Source organism: Cicer arietinum, chromosome 3 (assembly GCF_000331145.2).
Source record: "Cicer arietinum cultivar CDC Frontier isolate Library 1 chromosome 3, Cicar.CDCFrontier_v2.0, whole genome shotgun sequence".
In the NCBI taxonomy this organism is placed as follows: Eukaryota; Viridiplantae; Streptophyta; class Magnoliopsida; order Fabales; family Fabaceae; genus Cicer; species Cicer arietinum.
Window position 1 is genome coordinate 54,155,166 of NC_021162.2, and position 23,196 is coordinate 54,178,361.

Below are 23,196 nucleotides of genomic sequence, written 5' to 3' on the forward strand. Positions count from 1 at the left end.
AAAGTTTGTTATTTTTCTTTCTCATTCTACATTTTTCCTTTCTTTTACTAATTGACTTTTTTTACTTGTAAAGATGTTTGACAAATTAATACTAGTTCTGAAAATGAAGATATAAGATGTTTTCTTCTGTTTGCTAACTACTCTTAGCAATGCATACTTTTGAGACCGACTGTTTTTGTAATAACATAAATCATACGAAGGAGTAATTCAACACAGTTTATAGGATAAAAAAGGAGCATATAATAAAAGTTTATAATGAAAATCAATGCACCATATGTTTTGTTCATAATGTAGATCGTTCTCTTATGAATCCAACCAACATCCTTAAACGTTACATGAACATTGCACATCTGAGATCCAGTGATCCAATACCAAATCGATTAGGGCATTCTGAACATGTTGTTTCTGCAACCATGTCGCTACAAGCACCGCTACGGTTTGCTGCCAAGCAGAAATCACATATCTTGATTGTTAATTACTATTCTTGGCTCATTGGAAAAAGCTTCACCATCTTTGATCTCGACAAAAATCACCTTCTGCCGCTGTTGATCATACTTGAATCCTTTCATTCTCGTGTTTTTCTTGTGAGGGAAATTTCCAAAACATATTTGTAATTCTCTAATAGCTATATTACTATAGCAAAATTAAATAACTTAATATATCATTTGATCAAGTGGTTGCAATGTTTGGATTTAATGCATTTGTTAGCCATCAAATCAATATATCTGTTAAGTTATTAAATGTTACAATTTTTTTTAAGAGTTGTTTTTTTTTCACCTAATGATATGAGTTTCTCCATAAATAAAGATACTCTAGAGGCAGAAAAGACAAGACAAATTTCATGTTTATGAATCAAATTTTTGTTAAAAATATTTCTAAGTTTTTCTTCTTTTTTCTAGTGCGTTAGAGTAAATGATAGAATTTTATTCTGTAAATTATCATTAATCGATAGACTTGATGTGAATGTGCAGAAATTCACTTCAAGGATTCTAAAGTATCCTGAAGAGGATTTGCCGATTAGTGTAGATTGGTGGAAGCGAATCAAACCTAAAGCTTAATGTGTTACACACAATTTAAAATTTATTTATGCAATTTTTATCATCATCTTCTTATTCAAGATTTGTATTATACTCCCAACAAAAGGACCAACAATCAATAGGTTCAATTTTAGTTTTAATTTATTTTTGAACAATGACGGCTTCTTTAAAAGTGATGAACAATCACATATTTATGATTATCACATAATTAATTATAATCAGTTTATGTCCCGACAAAAAAATATGCAAAAATATGAATAAACATATGTTGTAAAAATTATATTGAATCTTATAATTTTGGAAAGAAAATTGGCGTAGATGTTAATTACCATGGTGTAGATCATAAAGTTTATATAGTTCTAAATTTCTATGGTTTTATGAAATACTCATACTTGTAATGCTACAATGAGTTCAAGTTTTGATACTATCAAGTATGTGATTTTATTAGTATTCATATGTTTGACTTATGATGAATGCTTGTGCATTAGTTTATTATAAAAGAAGTGTAATTAACTTTCATAAATATCAAGTAGGATTTTAATTGATTCATGCAAGAAATTTTATTTTTATTTAGAATGGATGATATTAGTATATGTGTATGATAGTAATTATTTTGTTGCTTGCCTAGATATTGAAAATGATTTGGATTTATTTTGAATTACTGTAAGTTGACAAATGATTATGGAAGAAACTAATAGAAAATCTTAATGATTTTATTCATTGTTTATTTTCTATTGTGATACTTATTTGGATTTACCATATAATATATTTAAATACAAAATTGGAATAACAAATAGAATTCATGATGCATGTATTAGTTGTAATATAACTATGAATAAATGGTTTTTTAAATTGAAATGAAATGAATAATTATTTGTTAAAGAGTAGCTGACTTACATGATATTTGATTATGAATTTTTTTTTGTGATCATGCTTTGTTAGCTGATGGCAATATATATTTATTGCATTTAATGTATTATATCTTAGACTTGAATATATTGAAAATGAAATTAGAATTTTAAATTGATATGTTTATTAAATATAGTAAAAGGTGAATGACATAAAAGTTGTATGTGTGATAATTGAGATGTTTATTAATTGAATGGCTAAGAGATTTGTTATATGAGATACCAATTTGACCAAAGTCAATGGCACCAGTATCCATACATTATGATAGTCAATTCACACTATCAAAAACATATAGTCATGTATATAATTAAATATCTAGACATTTTGGTTTAACACATAACTATGTAAAGGATTTATTGGAGTGATATCCATAGTGTTTGTAAGAACTAATTATAATCTTGCAGATCATTTGACAAAAAGTTTGACAAATGACATGATGTTGAAGACATCGTTAAGGATGTGATATAAGTTCATATATAAATAATCACTAATAGTGGAAACAATCAACTCACACTTGAGTAACATCAAGTTTTAAGTTCAATGAAGAAAGTACAATATTAGAGTGATTGAAATACTCAACAATAGACACATCTTACAGGGTAAAAGTACTTAGACCATAAAATAAAAGTGATAGGATGAGATCATCTTTTAATGGACATATAGCATATATTTGCTGGAATGTATAATTATGGGTGCATTTCTAATATAGATCATTTACATGAGAATGAAATAGGTCACTTCATAGAATTCAAGAACTTGACTCTTAAATTCTCATGAAAAATATATGAGACACATAACCTTATCAAATGTATCAATTTTATAATTCGATCAATGATATTGAGATTTTATGTGTGAGTTATGCACATTTGTTATAATGAATGGTTGGTTCAAAGCTTATCTACCAATCTATTGGATATATTTTGAAAATGGTGGGGGGTTGCAAGGGAAATTTTTAAAATATATTTGAAATTTTTTAATAGTTATATTAATATAGTAAAATTAAATAATTTAATGTATCACATGGTCAAAAGATTGAAATGTTTGGGTTTAGTGCATCTATTAGCCATCGACCCAATGCATATGTTAAGTTATCAAATGTTACATCTATTTTCAATGTTGTTTTCTTTTATCAATTGATATGAGTTTCTCTATTAATAAAAATACTTTATAGGCAGAAAAAACGAGACCAATTTTATGTTTACATGAGTCAAATCTATGTCAAAAATAGTTCTGAGTCATTTCTTCTTTTGTCTAGTGCACAAGAGTCAATGAAAAAACTTTATTCTGTAAACTATCATTGATCGATAGGCTTGACGTGAATGTGCAATTTACTTCAATGATTTTAATGTATCTTGAAGGGAATTCGTTGATTAATTCGTTTGCATCTAATATATATAGATTGATGGGGGCGAATTGAACTTAAAGTTTCGTGTGATACACACGCTTTAGAATTGATTTGTGCAATCTTCATCACATTAATTTCATCATCTTTTTGTTTAAGATTTGTAGCATACCTCCAACAAGAGTTCCAACGTTTCTTTCATCTCAACAGTCAACATCTTACTCTATGCATGTCAATGAGGGAGAAGTCGGAACCTGAAACAATCAAACCTCTTTGGCTTTCAACTTGTCTGTTTGTGTGCTGCATTTTTTTCCCCTCTCGAGGCTGTTTCGTGACTTTTTTCCCCTCTTGGACTTGTTACATGACATAAAACCCAACAACTTCTTGGATTATATTTCATATGTTAAATGTTTGAACAATTGTAATTCAAACTTAGATTGACAAATTTACAAATTCTGAGTTTGACAGAGGCTGTTACAAAATATAATTTATGTTAGTTTTAGTTAGTCAATTAGGAATTAGTTAGGAGTTAGTTAGTTGGTTAGTTAAGCTTCTAATAAGCTCCTGTGACAATCGAATTCCTATAATTGTGATCTTTCTCAATAATAATGCTAATAATAGTAATTGGAGTGGTAGTAATACCTTCTCTAATACACATTCTCAAACACACTATTGTTGATTAGTTAAAATTTACTTAGGTCCCATCAAATCATGTGGGTCTTTTATGAATTTGGTGGACCTATGTGGATTTTAACTAATGAAAGAGAGTGTTGAATAATGTGTTAAAGAGTGTGTTGTTAGCATTATTCTAATAATAATTATGATTTTGACTCTCTTAAATTGGTGAATACGTGTTTCCATTCCCAGCTTAGAAACAATCCCTTCAAAGTTGTTGTTGTTCAGTTCCTTAGTTAGAAGATTGATAAGGTTGCTTTGGGAGGAGACATGTGGAATGCAGATTAAGTCATTCTTGAGTTTTTCTTTGATGAAGTGTCTGCCAACCTCAATATGTTTGGTTCTGTCATGTTATACAAGATTGTGGGCTATGCTAATATCAAATTTTTGTTATCATAATAAAGTCTCGTTGGATCATCTCATTTTATCCTCAAGTCTTCCATGATGATTTTCAACCACTTCACATATCCCCTGTGTCATTGCCTTGAATTCTGTTTCAGCACTGGATCTAGATACCACACTGTCTTTTACTCATCTAAGTCACAAGGTTTCCACTTTAGAAAGTGTAATATCTTGTGGTTGATCTCTTATCCACCTAAGGGAAATTGGAATATGGAGATCATCATAAAGTGGTGGTGGGCGGGATTCTGGTTCATCATGTAAAGTCGGATTGAACTTTGGATATGACTAGATTCTTGAATGACTTTTATTCTGCTTGTATATACAATTCTTCCCATATCTTACATTAGTGTGAATCAGGAAATAAATAATAATGTATAATTATATTTATCAGTTTTTCTAAAATTAGTTAGACAAATCAGGATTTGATTTGATCCTCTTAATTTGTAATTATTATATATAAATGTTGTAACGATTATTTATACCGAGAAATATCAAGGCAAAAAGGGCACCAAACCCTATTTTCAGACATGGTATCAGCAGGTTCGATCAAACCTGTGAGATTCTAGTTTATCGGGGTTTATTCTGCGACACACCACTAAGTCGCTCTCGAAATCTCGCACTCGTCTTTGCTGCTCTTGGTTCTTGTTCGTCTCCGAGTCCCTCTAGCGTATCCTCATCGTCGTTGTTCATAGATCCTTGTCCAACTATTGGTTTCGTGCGTTACTCGCTCCTGCGGCTGAGATCGTGATTCTTGATTCGTTTTTGGGTTGTCCTTGCTTGAGCGTGTTACTCGTTGCTGCTGCTTGGTCGATTGTCATCGTGATTTCGTCTGCCTCTCGTTGTGAGCATGTCTCTCTGTTGATGCTCTGTTTCTGCGTTGCTGCTCCTGCTCTGTTTTTGTGTTGCTGCTCCTGCACTGTTTCTCTGCTGCTTGTTTGCGTTGCTGCTCCTGCCCTGTTTCTCTGCTCCTGCCCTGTTTCTCTGTTGCTGCTCCTGCCCTGTTTCTCTGCTTCTGTATTGCTGCCCTGTTTCTCTGCTCCTGCTCTGTTTTTGTACTGCTGTCATCATTATTTTTTTAGTACAATAGCATGACTTCTGAAAAAGAAAGAGACAACTTTTGTGTCCGTTTTACTGGCAAGAATTACGCTGCTTGGGAATTTCAATTCAAAATGTATGTTAAAGGAAAAGGATTATGGAGTCACCTTGATGGGGTTTCGAAGGCACCGATAGAGAAAACTGCCTTAGATGCGTGGGAAATCAAAGATGCTCAGATTATTTCTTGGATTCTCAATACTATTGATCCTCATATGATCAATAATTTGCGCTCTTTTTCAACTGCTCAAGAAATGTGGAACTATTTGAAGCGTATCTACAACCAAGACAATACGGCCAAACGTTTTCATTTGGAGCTAGAGTTAGCCAACTACAAACAAGGTAATTTGTCAATTCAAGAATATTATTCTGAATTTTTGAATTTATGGACAGAACACTCTGCTATTCTATTTGCTGCGGTTCCCAAGACTTCTCTCGCGGATGTCCAAGCTGTGTACGACACTAGCAAGCGGGATCAATTTCTCATGAAACTTCGTCCAGAATTTGAGGTTGTTAGAGGTGCTTTGCTGAACAGAAATCCTGTTCCTTCTTTGGATACATGTGTTGGTGAACTTCTCCGAGAGGAACAACGTCTCTTTACTCAAGGAACCATGTCTCATGATGTTGTCACTTCTGAACCTGTTGCATATGCTGCTCAAAGCCGAGGTAAAGGTCGTGATATGCGACAAGTCCAATGTTTCTCGTGTAAACAGTTTGGACATGTCGCTCGTAGTTGTAATATGAAATTTTGTAATTATTGCAAGAAGCACGGTCATATTATCTCTGATTGTCCCACGCGCCCTCCACGACCAACACAACATTCTGTGCAGGCATTCCATGCCACTAAGAGCTCTGCAATTGGTCCTTCCATTCCTAGTGCCTCTAATGGTGGTGCTCTACAGCCCGAAATGATTCAACAAATGGTACTTTCTGCTCTTTCAGCCTTGGGAATTCAGGGTAAGTCTTCTAATGTTTCGAATCCATGGTTTCTTGATTCTGGTGCATCCAATCACATGACGGGTTCTTCTAAATTCTTGCACAATTTACATTCTTATCATGGTAATCAGAAAATTCAAATTGCTGATGGTAATACTATTTCTATCACTAATGTTGGTGATATCAACTCTGATTTTCGGGATGTGCTTGTATCACCTGGACTTGCTTCCAATTTATTGTCTGTTGGACAATTGGTGGACAACAATTGTAATGTTAATTTTTCTCGTGATGGTTGTCTTGTGCAGGAGCAGGTGTCGGGGAAGGTGATCGCGAAGGGGCCTAAAGTGGGAAGATTGTTTCCACTTCAATTTATTTTCAATCATTTATCTCTTGCTTGTAATAGTGTTTTGAATTCTTATGAGGATTGGCATAGAAAATTGGGTCATCCAAACTCTAATGTGTTGTCTCATTTAGTTAAAACTGGTTTATTGGGAAATAAAAATGTTGTTTCTAATGCCTCTGTGCCATGTTCTGTTTGCAAATTGGCTAAAAGTAAAACACTTCCTTTTCCGTCTAGTGCTCATCGTGCTTCCACGTGTTTTGAGATGATTCATAGTGATGTATGGGGACTGTCTCCTGTAACTTCTCATGCTCACTATAAATATTTTGTCACATTTATTGATGATTACAGTCGTTTTACTTGGATATATTTTCTTCGGTTCAAATCTGAAGTGTTTTCTATGTTTAAGAAATTTCTAACATATGTTGAAACTCAATTTCAAACAAGTGTTAAAATTTTTCGCTCTGACTCTGGTGGTGAGTATATGTCTCATGAGTTTCAGGAGTATCTTCAGCAAAAAGGTATTTTGTCTCAACGATCATGTCCAAATACCCCCCAACAAAATGGAATGGCAGAACGTAAGAATCGTCATTTGCTTGATGTAACGCGCACCTTACTTCTTCAAGCTTCTGTACCATCTCGATTTTGGGTGGAGGCTCTTTCCACAGCTGTCTTCCTGATTAATCGTCTTCCTTCTACAGTTATTGATCTTGACTCCCCTTTTTTTCGTCTTTTTAAAATTCAGCCTGATTATAGTGATTTACATACTTTTGGATGTGTGTGTTTTGTTCACCTACCTCCATTTGAAAGACATAAACTTGGAGCGCAATCTGCTCAATGCGCATTTATGGGGTATAGTAACTCTCATAAGGGTTTTGTGTGTTATGATGTTTCTAACCAGCGCTTTCGCATTTCTAGGAACGTAACATTTTTTGATAATCAATTTATGTTTCACTGTCTTTCTCATGCCATGAATGATATTGCTATTCTTCCCAATTTTTCTACTATGCCTCAATCTATAGAACGTTTTAAACCAGGAAATGTATATGTTAGAAAACACAAACAACAGGTTATAACCCCCCTTCTCGACCCTGATCCGCCACCTGATCCTGTTGCGGTTGCACCACGACGTTCTAGCAGAGCGTCTCGTGCACCCGATAGATATTCACCAGACAGGTATAATTCCTCACATGCTTCTTTGTCTGCATCTCTCTCTAGCATATCTATTCCTACTTGTTACTCACAGGCTGTTAAAGATGTGCGCTGGATAAAAGCAATGAATGAGGAACTTCAGGCTCTTCAAGAGAATTTCACATGGGATATTGTCTCTTGTCCTCCTCATATCAAACCCATAGGCTGTAAACGGGTGTATTCTATTAAATTGAATTCTGATGGGTCCTTGAATCGGTACAAGGCTCGATTGGTTGCCTTAGGAAACAAACAGGAATATGGAATTGATTATGATGAGACATTTGCACCGGTAGCCAAAATGACAACTGTTCGCACTGTACTCTCTATAGCTGCTTCTAATGGGTGGACTCTTTATCAAATGGATGTGAAGAATGCATTTCTTCACGGTGATCTCACTGAAGATATTTATATGACTCCTCCTCAAGGTCTATTTTCTTCATCTCATGGTGTGTGCAAGCTCAAACGCTCTTTATATGGTTTGAAACAAGCACCTAGAGCATGGTATGAGAAATTTCGTTCCACTTTACTTGGTTTCTCCTTCATTCAGAGTCAACATGACTCCTCTTTATTTATTCATCGCACATCTACAGGCATTGTTCTACTCCTCCTTTATGTTGATGATATGGTTATTACTGGATCTGACCAGGCATCTATCCAAGAACTTAAACATCAATTGCAAACTGCATTTCATATGAAAGATCTTGGAAACTTGCAGTATTTCCTTGGCCTTGAGGTTCATTCTACCTCAAAGGGTATATTTCTTCATCAACATAAGTATGCGACAGACCTTATTTCTATGGCGGGCCTACAATCAGCTAATCCGGTAGATACTCCTCTTGAGGTTAATGTGAAATATCACCGCGATGAGGGTGATCTATTGTCGGATCCCTTATTGTATCGACAACTTGTGGGTAGTCTTAATTATTTGACAATTACTCGTCCTGACATATCATTTGCTGTTCAACAAGTAAGTCAGTTCATGCACTCTCCTCGCCACCTTCACTTGGCAGCAGTTCGTCGCATAATTCGCTATTTGCTAGGTACCTCTCAACGAGGTCTCTTCTTTCCCATTGGCACAATTCCCAAATTGATTGCCTATAGTGATGCTGATTGGGCAGGGTGTCCCGACACTCGGCGATCAGTCACCGGTTGGTGCATGTTTCTCGGTTCTTCACTGATATCATGGAAAAGTAAGAAACAAGCAAGAGTCTCTAAATCCTCTACAGAATCAGAATATCGTGCTATGTCTACTGCTTGTTCTGAGATAATTTGGCTTCGTGGTCTTTTGGCTGAACTTGGATTTCCTCAAACAGAGCCGACGTCTCTCTATGCCGACAATACAAGTGCTTTTCAAATTGTTGCAAATCCTGTTTTTCATGAGCGCACCAAACATATTGAAGTAGATTGTCACTCTATTCGTGAGGCCTATGATAATCAGATTATATCCATCCCTCACATCAATACTCAGTTTCAAGTTGCAGACATTCTTACCAAAGCTGTTCCTCGCCCGCGCCATCAGTTTCTAGTTAGCAAATTGATGCTTCTTGACCAGCCGCATCAATTTGAGGGGGGATGTGAATTAGGAAATAAATAATAATGTATAATTATATTTATCAGTTTTTCTAAAATTAGTTAGACAAATCAGGATTTGATTTGATCCTCTTAATTTGTAATTATTATATATAAATGTTGTAACGATTATTTATACCGAGAAATATCAAGGCAAAAAGGGCATCAAACCCTATTTTCAGACAATTAGGACCGTCATTTCCATCTTTTTCATTTTCATATTTTTTGAATCAATTTTAGTTTTAACATTGTTCCTTCTAGATTCACAATCAATAGTCTCAACACTGTCCTTTCTAGTTTCAGTCTCAGCTTCTTGTTCGAGAGTCAATTTAAGAAGTTGAAGAGACTCATCTTCCTGACTTGTATTAGGTTCATCTTCCTTACTTATATTCTCCTCCTAAAGATCAGTTTGATTGAAATAACTTTCTTGTTCATGGAAGGTGATATTTCGGTAAACATAGAATTTATGAGATGGTGGATGATAGCATTTGTAACTCTTTTCAATCGGCCGTCTGAGTTGAACTTTTGGGTTCTGACCAGTTTCTGCCAGTGGTCCTGTTGGTGGGAGCAGTGATTCTGTTTTTGCAAGGGAAAGTAGAGAAACACTCAAACAGGGCAGCAACTGTTTTTGCAAGGGAAAGTAGAGAAACACTTGAACAGGGCAGCAACGTGAACAGTGCTGTAACTGTGAACAGTAACAGAATTGGAGCCACAGAAAAATCCCGAGTGATTACAAAGAGAGCTGTGAAGGACCAAAAGAATATCGCAATGAAGGCGGAAAAACAAAGGAAACTGCAATGAAGGTGGAAAACAAAGGAAACTTCAAAGATGGTGACTAGGGTTTATGTGTAAGCGAGACCCCTAAAATTGGGAGCTTTGATACCATCCCAAGAATTAGGGAAATATATTTTTTATTGAATTGAATATGCTGGCAATTCAATGGATATGTGTATATATATATAAGATTGCAAAATAATTAAGGAAACATAATTAACACACTATACAATCAAACTGTGATATTTCTCAAAAATAATTCTAATAATAATAATAATTATGGTTTTGATATTTCTCCTTTTTCTTCCAATTCTCATATTACTAATAATGGCCCTAGCACATTGAAGGTTGAATAAGATTTGGTTTGTAGTATATCAGTAGCCATATTACATGGTGGCCTAGGTCTGTAATATAATGAACAAGCTGTTTTTGTTTGTCATTAACTTTGGCGGCCAGGTGGTAATGGTGTAATGAAATGTTGACAAGTTGGCCCCTGATCCACATCACGTAATCAAGCTGTACTTTTTGGATAACCATATAGAAGTTGCAACACTGGGTAGCTTATATCTTTTACATGAAAAAAAAAAGTCAGGATAGGGTTTATTATATCAATACAATGGTGCAGGATAGTATAACCCATTATGTTCTTAAATATTGCTATAGATACTCAATTTAACCACCATACCAAACTGTAGTTGTAATTACAAGACTTAGGATATCTATGATCATAAATTATATCACTTGGCCAACTTGACCTCATAAGTTACCTTGTTAAGCAATTAACGAACACTAATAGGATTGGGCACATCGCTGTGTGTGCCGTCTGTTGGTGGTTGACAATTCACACAAGTATCTCATTTTTTTTTTCTTTGCTTCGATACATCTTGGATAAATCTACGAGGATTAAAGATGTGTCAAAACAATAATGAGTAATGAGTGGTTAAAGACATTAAATTTGATTATTTCATGATTACTTTTCAGTATTAGATGGATGGATAAACGTAGTTTAATATTTTTTTTTTTGTGTGATGAATAGTGTTAATATTTTATTTAATTATAGTAAATAAAATGAACATATGTAAATTGGTGTCCTATGTTTATGATATAAACAATGTTGACATGTCTGTCTCGTGTCAGGTATTTGTGTTGTCTCGTGTCATATTTGTGTTGTAGTATGTGATTCATAGTTGTTAAGTAATAGCCAAGATACAGTACTAATGCTTTGCTACGGAATTTACTGCTATGTGTGCAGAAGATGGTGAAGTTTATTTATGGGGCTGGAAAGAATGCGTGCCTTCTGGAAAAGTTTTTACGGATCTCATCACTGTGGGAAACCTTCAAAAGGATGTTGCTGGGAAGCAAAGTTCGTCGGTTGCTGAGCAAGGTGCTGATCATCACTTAGGCATCCACAAATAGTTTAACGAAAAAAGAGTTCTCTGATTTCGTTATGGGGAACTAACGGAATTTAAGACGTTATACAGGAAGCCCTCAAAGCCCAAATACTAGTAGTGGGTCTGATTCTCATCAGGATAACAAGAAAGTTGGAGAGGAAGCTGGAAAGCGAAGGAAGATCGCATTTGCCAAACAGGAATCTGAAAGTCAAGCATCTGGGGAAGATTTATTTGTTGTCTCCCCTTCTCTTGTTACCCTTGGCCATGGGGTGAAAATTACCTCTGTAGCAGTTGGTGGGCGGCATACCTTGGCACTGTCAGGTAAATCGTTTTGTGTATATCTGCACTAATTATAACGATATTCTAGGTCTAGTTGGCTCTTCCTTGTGGTTACAGTATATAGTTTTGTAGGTTCTATGAAGTACGAAGATATGGAAGGTTTTTGATGTAAAGCAAGACACCTGATGCATCATATTTCAGATGTGGGACAGGTTTGGGGTTGGGGCTATGGAGGCGAAGGACAGCTAGGTTTGGGTTCTCGAGTAAAGATGGTATCATCCCCTCATCTTATACCTTGTATTGAGTCTGCTTCTGGGAAGGATAGGTCAACTTTTGTTCAAGGAAGCAGTGCTGGAGTTCAATGTTCTAATGTTCCTGGAAGTTATGTGACAGAAATAGCATGTGGAGGTCGGCATAGCGCTGTGATAACAGGTCAGCATTTTATTGTCATATGTAGCCTTGCAAAAGCATCTCTGAATGTTTAAAAAGTCACATGAGCTACTTGCCATTTATACCCATGGTGCAAAAGCTAAATTCAATTTCAGAATCCTTTATATTAGTAACTGACTATATTGTCATGTAGTTGAAGGATATGATAAAAACAATTCTAACACTGTTTCTTAAATTGCTTTTGTAGATACTGGGGCTCTTCTTACTTTTGGCTGGGGTTTGTATGGGCAGGTAAGTCTGCTGTTCATAAATATTTTAGTATCCTTTAATTTTCTGCTTAGATATATGAAGCATTTAATTTTGATTGCGAAGGATGTGATGGAACTTGAACAAGCTGAAAACTCTGACATTTTTATCCTCGTGTTCAGTAGGTAATAAAGTTATTATAGCATAAAAGAATAATGTCACATTGGTGGCTAGACCATATATGCAGCTTTTAGATTCAACAGACTGGATGGTAAAATTGTTGTTTCATTTAGATTTAAGCGTCTCCTTTTGGGAGTGTCTCAACTCTAGACCAACAGGCATGAGTGATTTGTAAGAAGTTTATCGTGTCATTTGTTATATATTGGAAGGTTAGATGAATAGAAGATACGATTACTATATTGGAAAAAGGCTTAACAAGATAACCTTATTAGAAGACTAATGCTTAGACTTTACAGAGGAAAGAAGTGGACTGTGAAATATTGGAATTCTACTTGTGAAATAATTTTACCTAATCATCACCTGAATCCTAATGGTAGGGATGTCGACGGGGCAGATGTGATGAGTACTTTGTTGCTCTTTTTACCTGTCCCCCATATTATCCCAAATAGGACAGCCCTGCGGGAATCTCCAAGTACAGGTAAAAGTTGCCATCTCTACCTAAAGGTTAGTATCCAGCTATGTTTGCGGTGATAACCCAGCAAAGAACCTAAAGATGACAAAGTAGATTAGCTTACCACTTATACTTCATACATGCGATATGACTGACAATACATCAACATATCAAAATCTGGAATATTCTGAAAGAGTATAGCAAAACATAAATACTACAATTCCTTACAGATAAATATAATTGAGATTCCTTTAAGTCTTCTTTAATCCCAAAGGTGCTGATCTAATGTGTTTTCAGATTGGTGGTGCACTTTGATATCCAATTTGTGTGGTAATGCCCAATGTGTCAGAAGTAGACATGACCTCTCTTTGATGCTTCATATCTAAAAATCCAAATTTACAAATTAATACGATCTTGAGTTAATAGCATGCTTCCTGTTGACCTCGCCTATTGGTTTTAGTTTAGTGTAACAGATTTACTTCTACTTTATAAAAATTGCTGTAATGGCGAATATTATGTAACTTGAATGTCGGTTATCTGACATTTTTTTAACTTTTTTTTTTTCACGAAAATTTCCTTCAGTGTGGACAAGGGAATAATGCAGATCAGCTAAGACCAACTCTAGTTCCTTCTTTATTGGCAACTAGAGTGAAACAAATTGCTGTTGGACTTTGGCATACATTGTGTGTTACTGTAAATGGTCAAATCTATGCTTTTGGTGGGAATCAGTTTGGACAATTAGGTACTGGTAATGATCAGCCGGAGGTACGTTTAATTTTCTTATTTATCCGAAGCATTTTGTTTCTTCTAGAATAGAACAACGTTAAATTGACAAATGCATTTACAACTTTTTAAACATGATTGTGCATTCTAGAGAACTCCTGTTACATTAGTTCATGATTTTATCTAGACTCTAACGGCAACAAGTATCTACTTTTTAAGGCTGTTGCTTAAATAACTTTTTATGTATGATGCATGATTTTGTAAATTTCTTCTGAAAATGATTACCTAAAATTTATTTTTCTCAAGTGTCAACCAAGTAGTAACAGTAGTTTTTTCTTGTTCAGACTTCACCTAAACTGTTGGATACATTCGAGAACAATCTTTGTAAAATAGTTTCTTGTGGGGCTCGTCATAGTGCTTTGCTAACAGGTATGGCTCCTTGATGATATGCTTCAGCTTAAAACCAATCCCAGCCCTGCTGTGCACATTTAGATGATTAGCTTATTTTTGGATAGCCTGTGTTTGTTTGCTGAAAAACTGTATAGCCACTATTTTTGTTACATTATATAGATCCTTAGAATTGTTAAATCGCACATTACTAACGTATAGTTTCACAATATTCTAACTATAATAATGGTTTGTATTTTCATATTGAAGATGATGGTCACCTTTTCACCTGGGGATGGAATAAATATGGCCAGGTATTCTCAATATCTGAAGTAACAATTACAATTAGTAATTATTGGTATTTGAGTTGATTTCTAATGATTGTCTACTTGGACAGCTTGGTTTGGGAGATTCTGTTGACAGAAACATTCCCTGTCGAGTTTCTATTACTGGCTGCCGACCAAGAAATGTTGCTTGTGGTTGGTGGCATACACTACTGATGACTGATAAACCTGTTTGACGCCATTCGTCCACTAGCATCAAGGTGATTGACAGTTAAGGTTGGTTACTAAGTAGTCAACATTTCATTTATGAAATGTAGATTTGTTGGTTTGTTTTGTTCATCCTTTTCTTTCATTCCTCTATCTGGGCATGCCTGGTTTCCTCTTGCTTCCATTTTTAGATTGTAGCTTTGGACTACTAACTTGAAGAACTGACAAAGACAATAAGGGTTAGGATCTAACAGTGTTTGATTATGGTTGTAATTTATAACACCATTAAATGGATGAGACCATTTTTTATTCTTCCGAGGGTATAGCTCAGTGGTCTTGTTTCATCATATTTGTGATTTCTCGATATGGATGTTTATGTAATTTATTTGTGCCATGGAAGAAGTTTTTTGCTGTTTGGAGACAGCACTGTGATCCATCTTGGAATAATTGTGCTCTTGTATGAAGTGACATTTCTTCACACCAAGGCCCATGTTTTAAATTTTAGGTAAATTTTAAGATTAAGGATTCAAATATTAAAACTAAAAGCTAAATGTTTAAAATCATTATGAAGATTGATTAATTTAACATTGATGCGTCAACTAAAACGTAGGCATATATATTATTTCTCGAGATATTTCTTTCATGCAAGTCTAATAAGGCTCTTAGGGTGATATGTGTTAGTTCTTTTATTTTTTGGTTTTCTTCCTTTTGGCACTCTTAAGATATGCATAATACATTTGCCTAAGACTTTGTACACTTCAAACAAATTTAGAGGCCACCACGTCTACTTCTACTAAGGATGAGTTGAAAAAGAACTAAGGTTTCACTAAAATAACTAAGAAAGATTAAATAACAATTCAGATTTTTCATTAACTTCTAATTTTGCTCAAAAACTACAATATAAAGGAAAAAATATCATAGCATAAGACAATGGACTTAGGAAATTTAAATAACATAAGACAATAAATGTACATAGCTCAATAAAATTATCATTTTAGTGAAATGCCTTGAAGCCAAAAGGACTTCTTAATGTGTCTAGTACTAATTCTTTTGCCCATGTTTTTATAAAAATTCAACAGACATTATCAGAGGACTTAAGAGCGTTAATTGTCTGTCGACCAAAATAGATAAAAAAAAATATAAAAACCTTAATTGTCTTGACTCTAACGATGAAAAGATTGTGAGATTTATCAAGATTCCATCACTACCAATGCAAGGATTGTGCTTATTATTATTCTAGTTCTCTTTATTACATCTAATTATTTTTATCAAGAAACTATTGATGTATGAAGAATAAAGAAAAAGTAAAATAGAATTTTATAATTAAGGATAAAGAGAGGAATCAATGTACTCAACATGAGTGAACAGGTGCTGAGAAGTTAGACAAAAAGGTAGAGGCGGGAATGCAAGAGGCCATGGTTCCCCTTGCACTCTCATACAATTTTTTTTTTAGTAATAATAATTGTACAGTAGTAGTATATATTATATTGTAAAACAAACCAAAAGAATGAGTGAGAGAAAAATAAAGGCCCATCCAATAGAAACGTGAAGTGTAGTGACCCAAAGAAAACCATTTTATGATAGTAATCAACACATTATTATTCTCCTTCTTTAATTTATGCTTATTTCTTAATATATGTAAGATAAAAGTGATACTCAAATCTAGGTCATACTAGACATTTTTCTCAAACAAATAAGACCAAAACTTCTAAAAAAACATATTTAGTTAAAAATATCATATTACAGGCTACATAATAAGTCTTTTAAACTGAACTATTTAAATAAATATAAATAACTTTTTACTACTATAATTATTATATTAAATTTTAATTTTTTTTGTTATATATTCAACTTTTAATAATTTAAAGATATTAATCTCATTTAGTTTTTAACATATCTAAATGTATTATTATAAAATATAATTTAAGTATAATATATATAAAGTTATATTCTTCAAATATGATGTTAAATATCAAAATAGAACTTAATTTTATTGACATATTAACTCGTTAATCTATCTAAAAATATGTTTGATTACTTATTCATAAATGTTAAAATGAAATAGACTTTTAAGTAAGCTAACTATACCAGACTTCTATCAATGTCAGACTTAGGTCTAAAAAATAAACCTATAACAGACCAAATACTAGACTTAGGCCTTAAATTTTTTGACAGGTCAGACTAAGACCCTACAAAACCTAACTTGGCCCAGCCTATTTTCACCTTTAGTTGAACCATTACTAATAAACTTGATAATTATTTAGATGTTGCCCTTTTAAAAAAAAAATTAACCAGTACCATGTTTTTGTTATAGAACTCAATTTTATTGGTAATATGTCTTATATTGGTCCCCTACATTAATTCCTACCTTCGAAGGCAATATATTCTTCATAGCACACTTTAAATTTCTACAAAGCTAGTCGGTCTTGGTTCTACAATCAGTAGCACCTCTGTAGCATTCACGTTTACACAATTATTTAAAGTTCTATAGTGTATGAAACCAAGCTTGTCATTTAAAACTGAAGACAAGCTACATTTCCTTGATACAAGAATATGAAGGGTCAGATTTTTATGAGACACAGTTTCTTCTAAGCTGCAAAAGATGCAGTAAAGGACATAAAATATCCATCCTGTGAAAACCTCTAGGAACCTGTTGCATGTCAGAAAAAAATAACTAATTACTATGATATGTTATCAAATTTAGAGTATATGTACATAATTAGGCATATTTTTCTCTACCTCAACAATGAAACAAGCCCAGCTAGTACTTGAACGGTTTTCTAAAATCCCTTTCAAGATTGTAATGTCTAGCCTTCGGATCACCTGAGCAATCTCCAAGAAAAGTCCATGCTCATTGCATACCATCTGTAAAAAACATGAGTAGTTCAATAAATGAGATTTTTGTATGCTATTACTTCATCCGTCCCATATTAAGGGTCTGTTTAAATTATTTGAATTTATCTATTGATATAAGCACTTGTGAGACAGTTTGAGAAAGCTTATAGAAACAACTTATGACATGTCCATAAGCAGTTTTCAGCTTATTTCCATAATCTCCAAGATAGCTTATGAAAACAATGTATAACTTATAAGACCAGTTAAAATTTATTTTATCGTTAGTTATAAAAATAGTTTATACATAAACATTTATATGATAGACCCTTCTCCCACATCGAGAGGATCTCAATATAAAAACCTCCATACCTCTATGAGCATGTGGTCTGAGCATTCCAGATCTTCTATAACTATGGGCCATGATAGTTCACTTTCAAAGTCAAATGCACAACTTCTTCCTGGTTGGTTGCCATTTATTTTCTGCCTTTTCCACTCAGGTACCTATATATCCAAAGTCAAGTATAAATAAAGCAGTTCTACCAAAGATTTATATAGTTATGTTTTCTCTATAATTCCTTTTCTTGTGTTTAGGGTATTGGGTCGGGAGGAATCACAATTCACCCATCATCAATGTCTTAATCTTGGTTCACAGTTTAGATTATTTTCTACTTTCTAGCTTATGGAAGCTTCTAAATTGAGATATGCATTTGATTTTAACTTACATAAAGGCCCTTAAAAATTTGCAAGTGTTTACGGATATAAGTTAGATGAAGCAGCTTCTGAAAAAATTGAGTGCAAAAGCTTATTTAAATGACATTTTTACTCTTATATAAAATGTTTGTCTTTTTAAAACTATTAGTGTGTGTTTAATGTCTCAATTTCCCAGTTAATTGGTTTTTTGATGTTTCTTTTTTGTTCGAAGATGAAATAATAAATAAATTCACATACAACTGCAAGGTCACGGATTTGAATCCAAGACATGATATTCAACCTAACAATATCGGCATTTGTCAGTTGAGCTAGGCTTTACGGATGATGTTTTTTGTTTTTTCTTCTTATAATTAAAACCAAAGGGAGTATTTAAAATTTAAAATACGTAATCATTGTAAAGATCATTTTAATTTTCTTTTCCTACTACTGCTTATCGAAAGGCTCATTCAAACTGGCTCTTAAAGATGAATTTCTGCAGCTTCTATACTGATTTGTAAACACAAGGGGTTATAGCAACCTATATATAGTTTTAAGTACAAGAAAAACAACTTTCCTAAGCTAGGAGATAATATTTGCATATATTCTTAAAAACGTAGTGAGACGTACCTTGCGATCAGCAAATCGTTTCAGTTTTTCAGCCTGTTTTGTTATCATTCTTAAGAACATCATGTGCTTTACGGTTCGTTCCAAGAGGTTGTCAATGCTACACTGTAAATCATAAGACCAAAGTTAAACATTTAAAAAGTACAAATGGGAACCCAAACAATTAGTTCTTTCCTGAAATGTAAATACATAGTCTGTTTACTTTCTAATAACATTTGTTATTTTTACTTTGTATGTGTGTGGCTTGAATAACCTTTGATTATGAATTTTCCTTTTTTAATTGTAATATAGAGAACATATAAAGCTAACTACTGAGAATACATTTTCAGGCACAATGAAAACAATGTTTTAAAGTTTTTCAGAGTTTTCAAAAATATTCAATCAAATTTTAAAATGCATTTTCAGAAACTTCTATAATTCAGTGGAAATGAAAACAGGAAACACTAAAAATAAATGGACCCTTACCCTTCCACCATCTGGGATAAGTTCCCTCAACTCCTTCATCCTGTCCATAATCATTTGTCTATCTCTTGGCCTTGAATTTTTTTTATCACCTACTCTTGCTCTTTTCTTGCTCGCACTAGAAAGCTTTGGTCCACTAATAGGCTCGTTATGATTATTAACCTTTTCAAGTGGAGCCTCATCAATCAACAAGCTTGAACTTCCATCAAGAGATGATATAAAACTATTCGTAAATTTATCTTTTCCCTTGACTGGTACCGCAAGCATAAGATCACTTCTATCGTCTGAATTTTTCACAAACGCAGTGCTTTCTTCAGAATTATTTTTCAGCTGAATGGAGCCAGTAAACTCTGATGGCATTGTTATGAGAGACCTAACATTGTTGGTTATACATGAAGTATCATCGGAGGTACTGTATAAATTGCCAACAACAGCATCCAAGAGATATTCGGGATCAATTCCTTCAGGAAACTCAAAACTTTTAATATGATCATGCTCCTTTTTATTGGATATTAAAGTTGAGCTACTGTATGTATTCTCATCAGAGATATATTTCGATGTACATTTTCCGTTCTGTCTATATGCAACAGATCCTAGTGCTTTGTGAAATTCTGACACCGACGGAACAGTTGAGAAGTCATTGAAATTCTTAACATCAACATGACTGGTTCCGACGTCTCCAAATTGTAGCTCTGTCGTATTATCCTCAGAGTAAGAACTTAATCCATTCGACATCTCTTTAAACTTTCCATCATTGTCGACAAAGTGAGACCAAGCCCATATCTCTTCTTCCATATGATGTGATTTCGTCTCCACCTGACCGATATGTTTTGGATCAGTTGACATCTCAAATGACGAGGAAACCATCTCATTTTCATTTGCTCTTTTAAGATATTTCAGCTGATTTTCTCTAGACAACCAATAGTTATCTTGAGGAAATGTTGTTGATTCATTTATATTGAGAGAAGTACTAGCTGAAGACAATTCGTCCAAGCTATCCATTAAATAATGCGATAGAGTTGAGAATGACCAATCTTGATAATCGATTCCCAAGTGCAAAGGTGTTGTCTTAGCTTCAAAACAGTGATTGAAATGGAATTTCTCCTTGATATTGGTAACAAACTCCAGGTCTTCAGCAACCTAAAATGTCATGTAATAATATGAATAAGCATGAAAATATTTAATTTATCATATCCTACTAATTCATCAACTCTAAATTCAGACAGGATATGATAGTCGATTCCATCCCGTCTCACTTTTCCTGGCCATAAAACAGACCCTATAGGTGTATAAAAACAATTCAAACACAAACATGTGACTAGCACCTGACTTAGCTTTTGCAGATATGAAGGTAATATGTAAGGAAGGGAACAAAATGTAACAAGAGTTATGGATATTTTCATTGGAGCGTGTTATCATGTCATAATAAAACACACGGTTTGTCTATCTAAGAATCCAAACATAAAAAAATGTACGCACCGCTTCAAAAGAACCAAATTGCAAAACTCCTTGTGGAAGAACTGGTACCAGCACAATAGTCTGAAAAATTCAAATTATCAACTTAACATTCGCTACAACTGCACTTGTGAATTGCAGAAATGTTATGCAAGACAAGCCTGAATCTTTTACCTTGATGCCAGATGCAAATTGAAGAAGCCACTCATCAAAACACTGGACAAAGAGATGCAATTATTTAGCATTTGAAAGCAGGATGGTAAACAAAATTTCACATGTATGTGGGTATTGAATGTTTACGATCTTACCTCAGGAATTAAATTAGTGTCCAATTTACCGGTGAAAATATCCTCACAGAAAACCCAAAAGTGATCCTTGGCAAGAGCTAATTTGCCAACAACCCTGAAAGAATGGTAACAACAGGAAAAAATGGTTGAGTTTGCATCATCATTATAAATCCACATTACATAATATTTCTAACAGAACAAGACTGTAATTGATCAAGCATCTTAATTTCTATACCTCTATCAGTATTACACTCTCATTCTATTAATGACCATTAATTTCATTCAGCAGAGATACCAAAAGATAAAGATAAACTCGTAAAGGATACCAAATTCTTTCTTAATTTTCTGAAGTGATAAATAATTTTAAATAATTTAAAATCTCGGAAGTGACAATATTATTTTGAAATGGAGAGAATAATTAGCAACAAAAAATTCTGATATAAACAGTAAAGCATAAGTTGTTACCCTTCTCCCAAACTGTATTTACGATGAGACATTTCAATCATGAGAAGTCGAACTGAATAATCTCCTGAAACATCGGATCCTTCACTCCTTGAAGAATATACATCGTCTGGGGATTGGAAACTGATGTCCCCCCACATACTTCCCAAAGGCTCATTACTTTTCTGGTAACCATTTTCCCAGGTTAAAGTCCTAGAACAAACAAACTTGTGTTATTCATTTAACATCTAATCCAAAACTATAATTTCATGCAACATACTAATATTATAAGAATATTACATGTATAGGACAAATAGTTTCTCAATCAAGTTCTTGCTAAGTAACATTCTAAATGCGATGGTGGACATTAATTTTACACAAAAGCATAATCTATAACAATATGACCAAAGGAATATTGACCTTAAGGTTCTAAATTATGTTATCCAACAAAAACAGGAAAAAGGTTAAAAGAAATATTAAGGATATACAGAAACTTGTACACAAAATTCAATTAATAATCTAATCAATTATCATCACCTTTTTAAAAGAAATTCAATGCAGACACATAGAGTCTAAGCCGGATTAAGCTTTTCTAAAGTGAGTAATATCAAACCTTGATTTACTGATTTTACTAACTACTCATTTTAGAGGAGTCAATAAAATAGAAAATGATTGCCTTAACATATTGATAACCATTCCATAGAAAGACAACAACTCTAAAGAAACAACACATGAGCATAGAAACAGAAGCAACTCTATAACAAAAAAAACTTACATAGGAGAAAGGTGATCAAGCTTCCAAAACACAGCATACTGCCATTGCTTAGTATCACAAAAGCCCTTCAACAATTGTGTTATTGAAGTAGCTTCCATCTTCTACTACTTTTTCCAGGACTTTGTTGTTAAATAAAGAAGAAACACAAAATACAAACCAACAATAATTTTCAAACAAACAACACAACACACCTAGCTTCCTCTGTATGAACCTCTACCAGCTTGTTTAATTTTCAAACCAACTCTCTTTTTTATCATTGGTCCTATTGTACTAATTAGCATGAAAATAATCATAACTTGACTCCTCCAACAAAAAAATATGACAAAGTAAATGTGTAGAGCCGTGCTGTCACAAATCAATGATGACCAGAAGTGCTCAAAATTTCAACTCTTTGTGCCATTTTAACAACTTGCAGCCAAACTCCAAGAAAGTAGTCAATTTTATTATGAATTTTGCCACAGATTAGCTCAATATAGAAGAAAGCTTCCTGCAAAACCAAATCAAATAACTTGTATTAAGAAAAAATTTTAGGTAAGGAAAATTAATATAAGTCAACTGTGAAATGTAACTGGCTGATAATTGAAGAAATTTGCATGCTTTAGTTTTAATAAAAACAAAATATTTTATGGATCTCTCTGAAGTTAAAAATATATCTGCAGAAGATCTTGATGATCTTCCTAAATCTTAATAATTAGCTTCATTTTCAATTTCTTAGCAACCAAACAAATAAACTTGAGCAACAACTGACTAAACAAAATAAAAATAAAAATAAACCTATGTTACTTGCTTACCACTATAACTGTTGACTATGTAAATTTCAAA

The 23,196-nt window shown here is 33.6% G+C and overlaps 2 protein-coding genes across 5 annotated transcripts in view; one reads left to right on the forward strand and one right to left on the reverse strand.

The window, feature by feature from the left end:
• The window catches only part of LOC140919566 (ultraviolet-B receptor UVR8-like), a 20,957-nt gene extending 5,718 nt beyond the window's left edge, over positions 1-15,239 (forward strand). The window contains exons 4-11 of one of the 4 annotated variants that reach the window (XM_073365878.1): positions 11,523-11,651; positions 11,749-11,979; positions 12,139-12,369; positions 12,575-12,618; positions 13,787-13,969; positions 14,272-14,356; positions 14,585-14,628; positions 14,712-15,239. In XM_073365878.1, the coding sequence (XP_073221979.1) occupies positions 11,523-11,651; positions 11,749-11,979; positions 12,139-12,369; positions 12,575-12,618; positions 13,787-13,969; positions 14,272-14,356; positions 14,585-14,628; positions 14,712-14,834 (1,070 nt within the window). In that variant the 3' untranslated portion in view covers positions 14,835-15,239. Of the gene's footprint in view, positions 1-11,519; positions 11,652-11,748; positions 11,980-12,138; positions 12,370-12,574; positions 12,759-13,786; positions 13,970-14,271; positions 14,357-14,584; positions 14,629-14,711 lie in introns of those variants that run through there. The other 3 variants (XM_073365877.1, XM_073365879.1, XM_073365880.1) reach the window with 3 other exon arrangements.
• A 1,935-nt stretch (positions 15,240-17,174) lies between these two features.
• Positions 17,175-22,611, reverse strand: LOC101514680 (transcription factor LHW-like). The gene is made up of 10 exons (XM_012712152.3): positions 22,375-22,611; positions 21,624-21,812; positions 21,180-21,273; positions 21,046-21,087; positions 20,896-20,955; positions 19,420-20,556; positions 18,958-19,059; positions 18,010-18,141; positions 17,545-17,670; positions 17,175-17,455 (listed from the first exon to the last, which is right to left on the reverse strand). The coding sequence occupies exons 1-10, from the start codon at positions 22,470-22,472 to the stop codon at positions 17,375-17,377; spliced, it is 2,061 nt and encodes a 686-aa protein (XP_012567606.1). The 5' UTR covers positions 22,473-22,611; the 3' UTR covers positions 17,175-17,374.
• Between the last annotated feature and the right edge of the window lie 585 nt (positions 22,612-23,196).

Coding starts and splice junctions, on each gene's coding strand:
- LOC101514680 (XM_012712152.3), bottom strand. CDS start 22,472: ATGGAAGCTACTTCAATAACACAATTGTTGAAGGGCTTTTGTGATACT. Junction 17,671..18,009: donor CAGACCACATGCTCATAGAG/GTATGGAGGTTT, acceptor TGTTTTTTACAG/ATGGTATGCAATGAGCATGG. Junction 17,456..17,544: donor GGGCTTGTTTCATTGTTGAG/GTAGAGAAAAAT, acceptor GACATGCAACAG/GTTCCTAGAGGTTTTCACAG.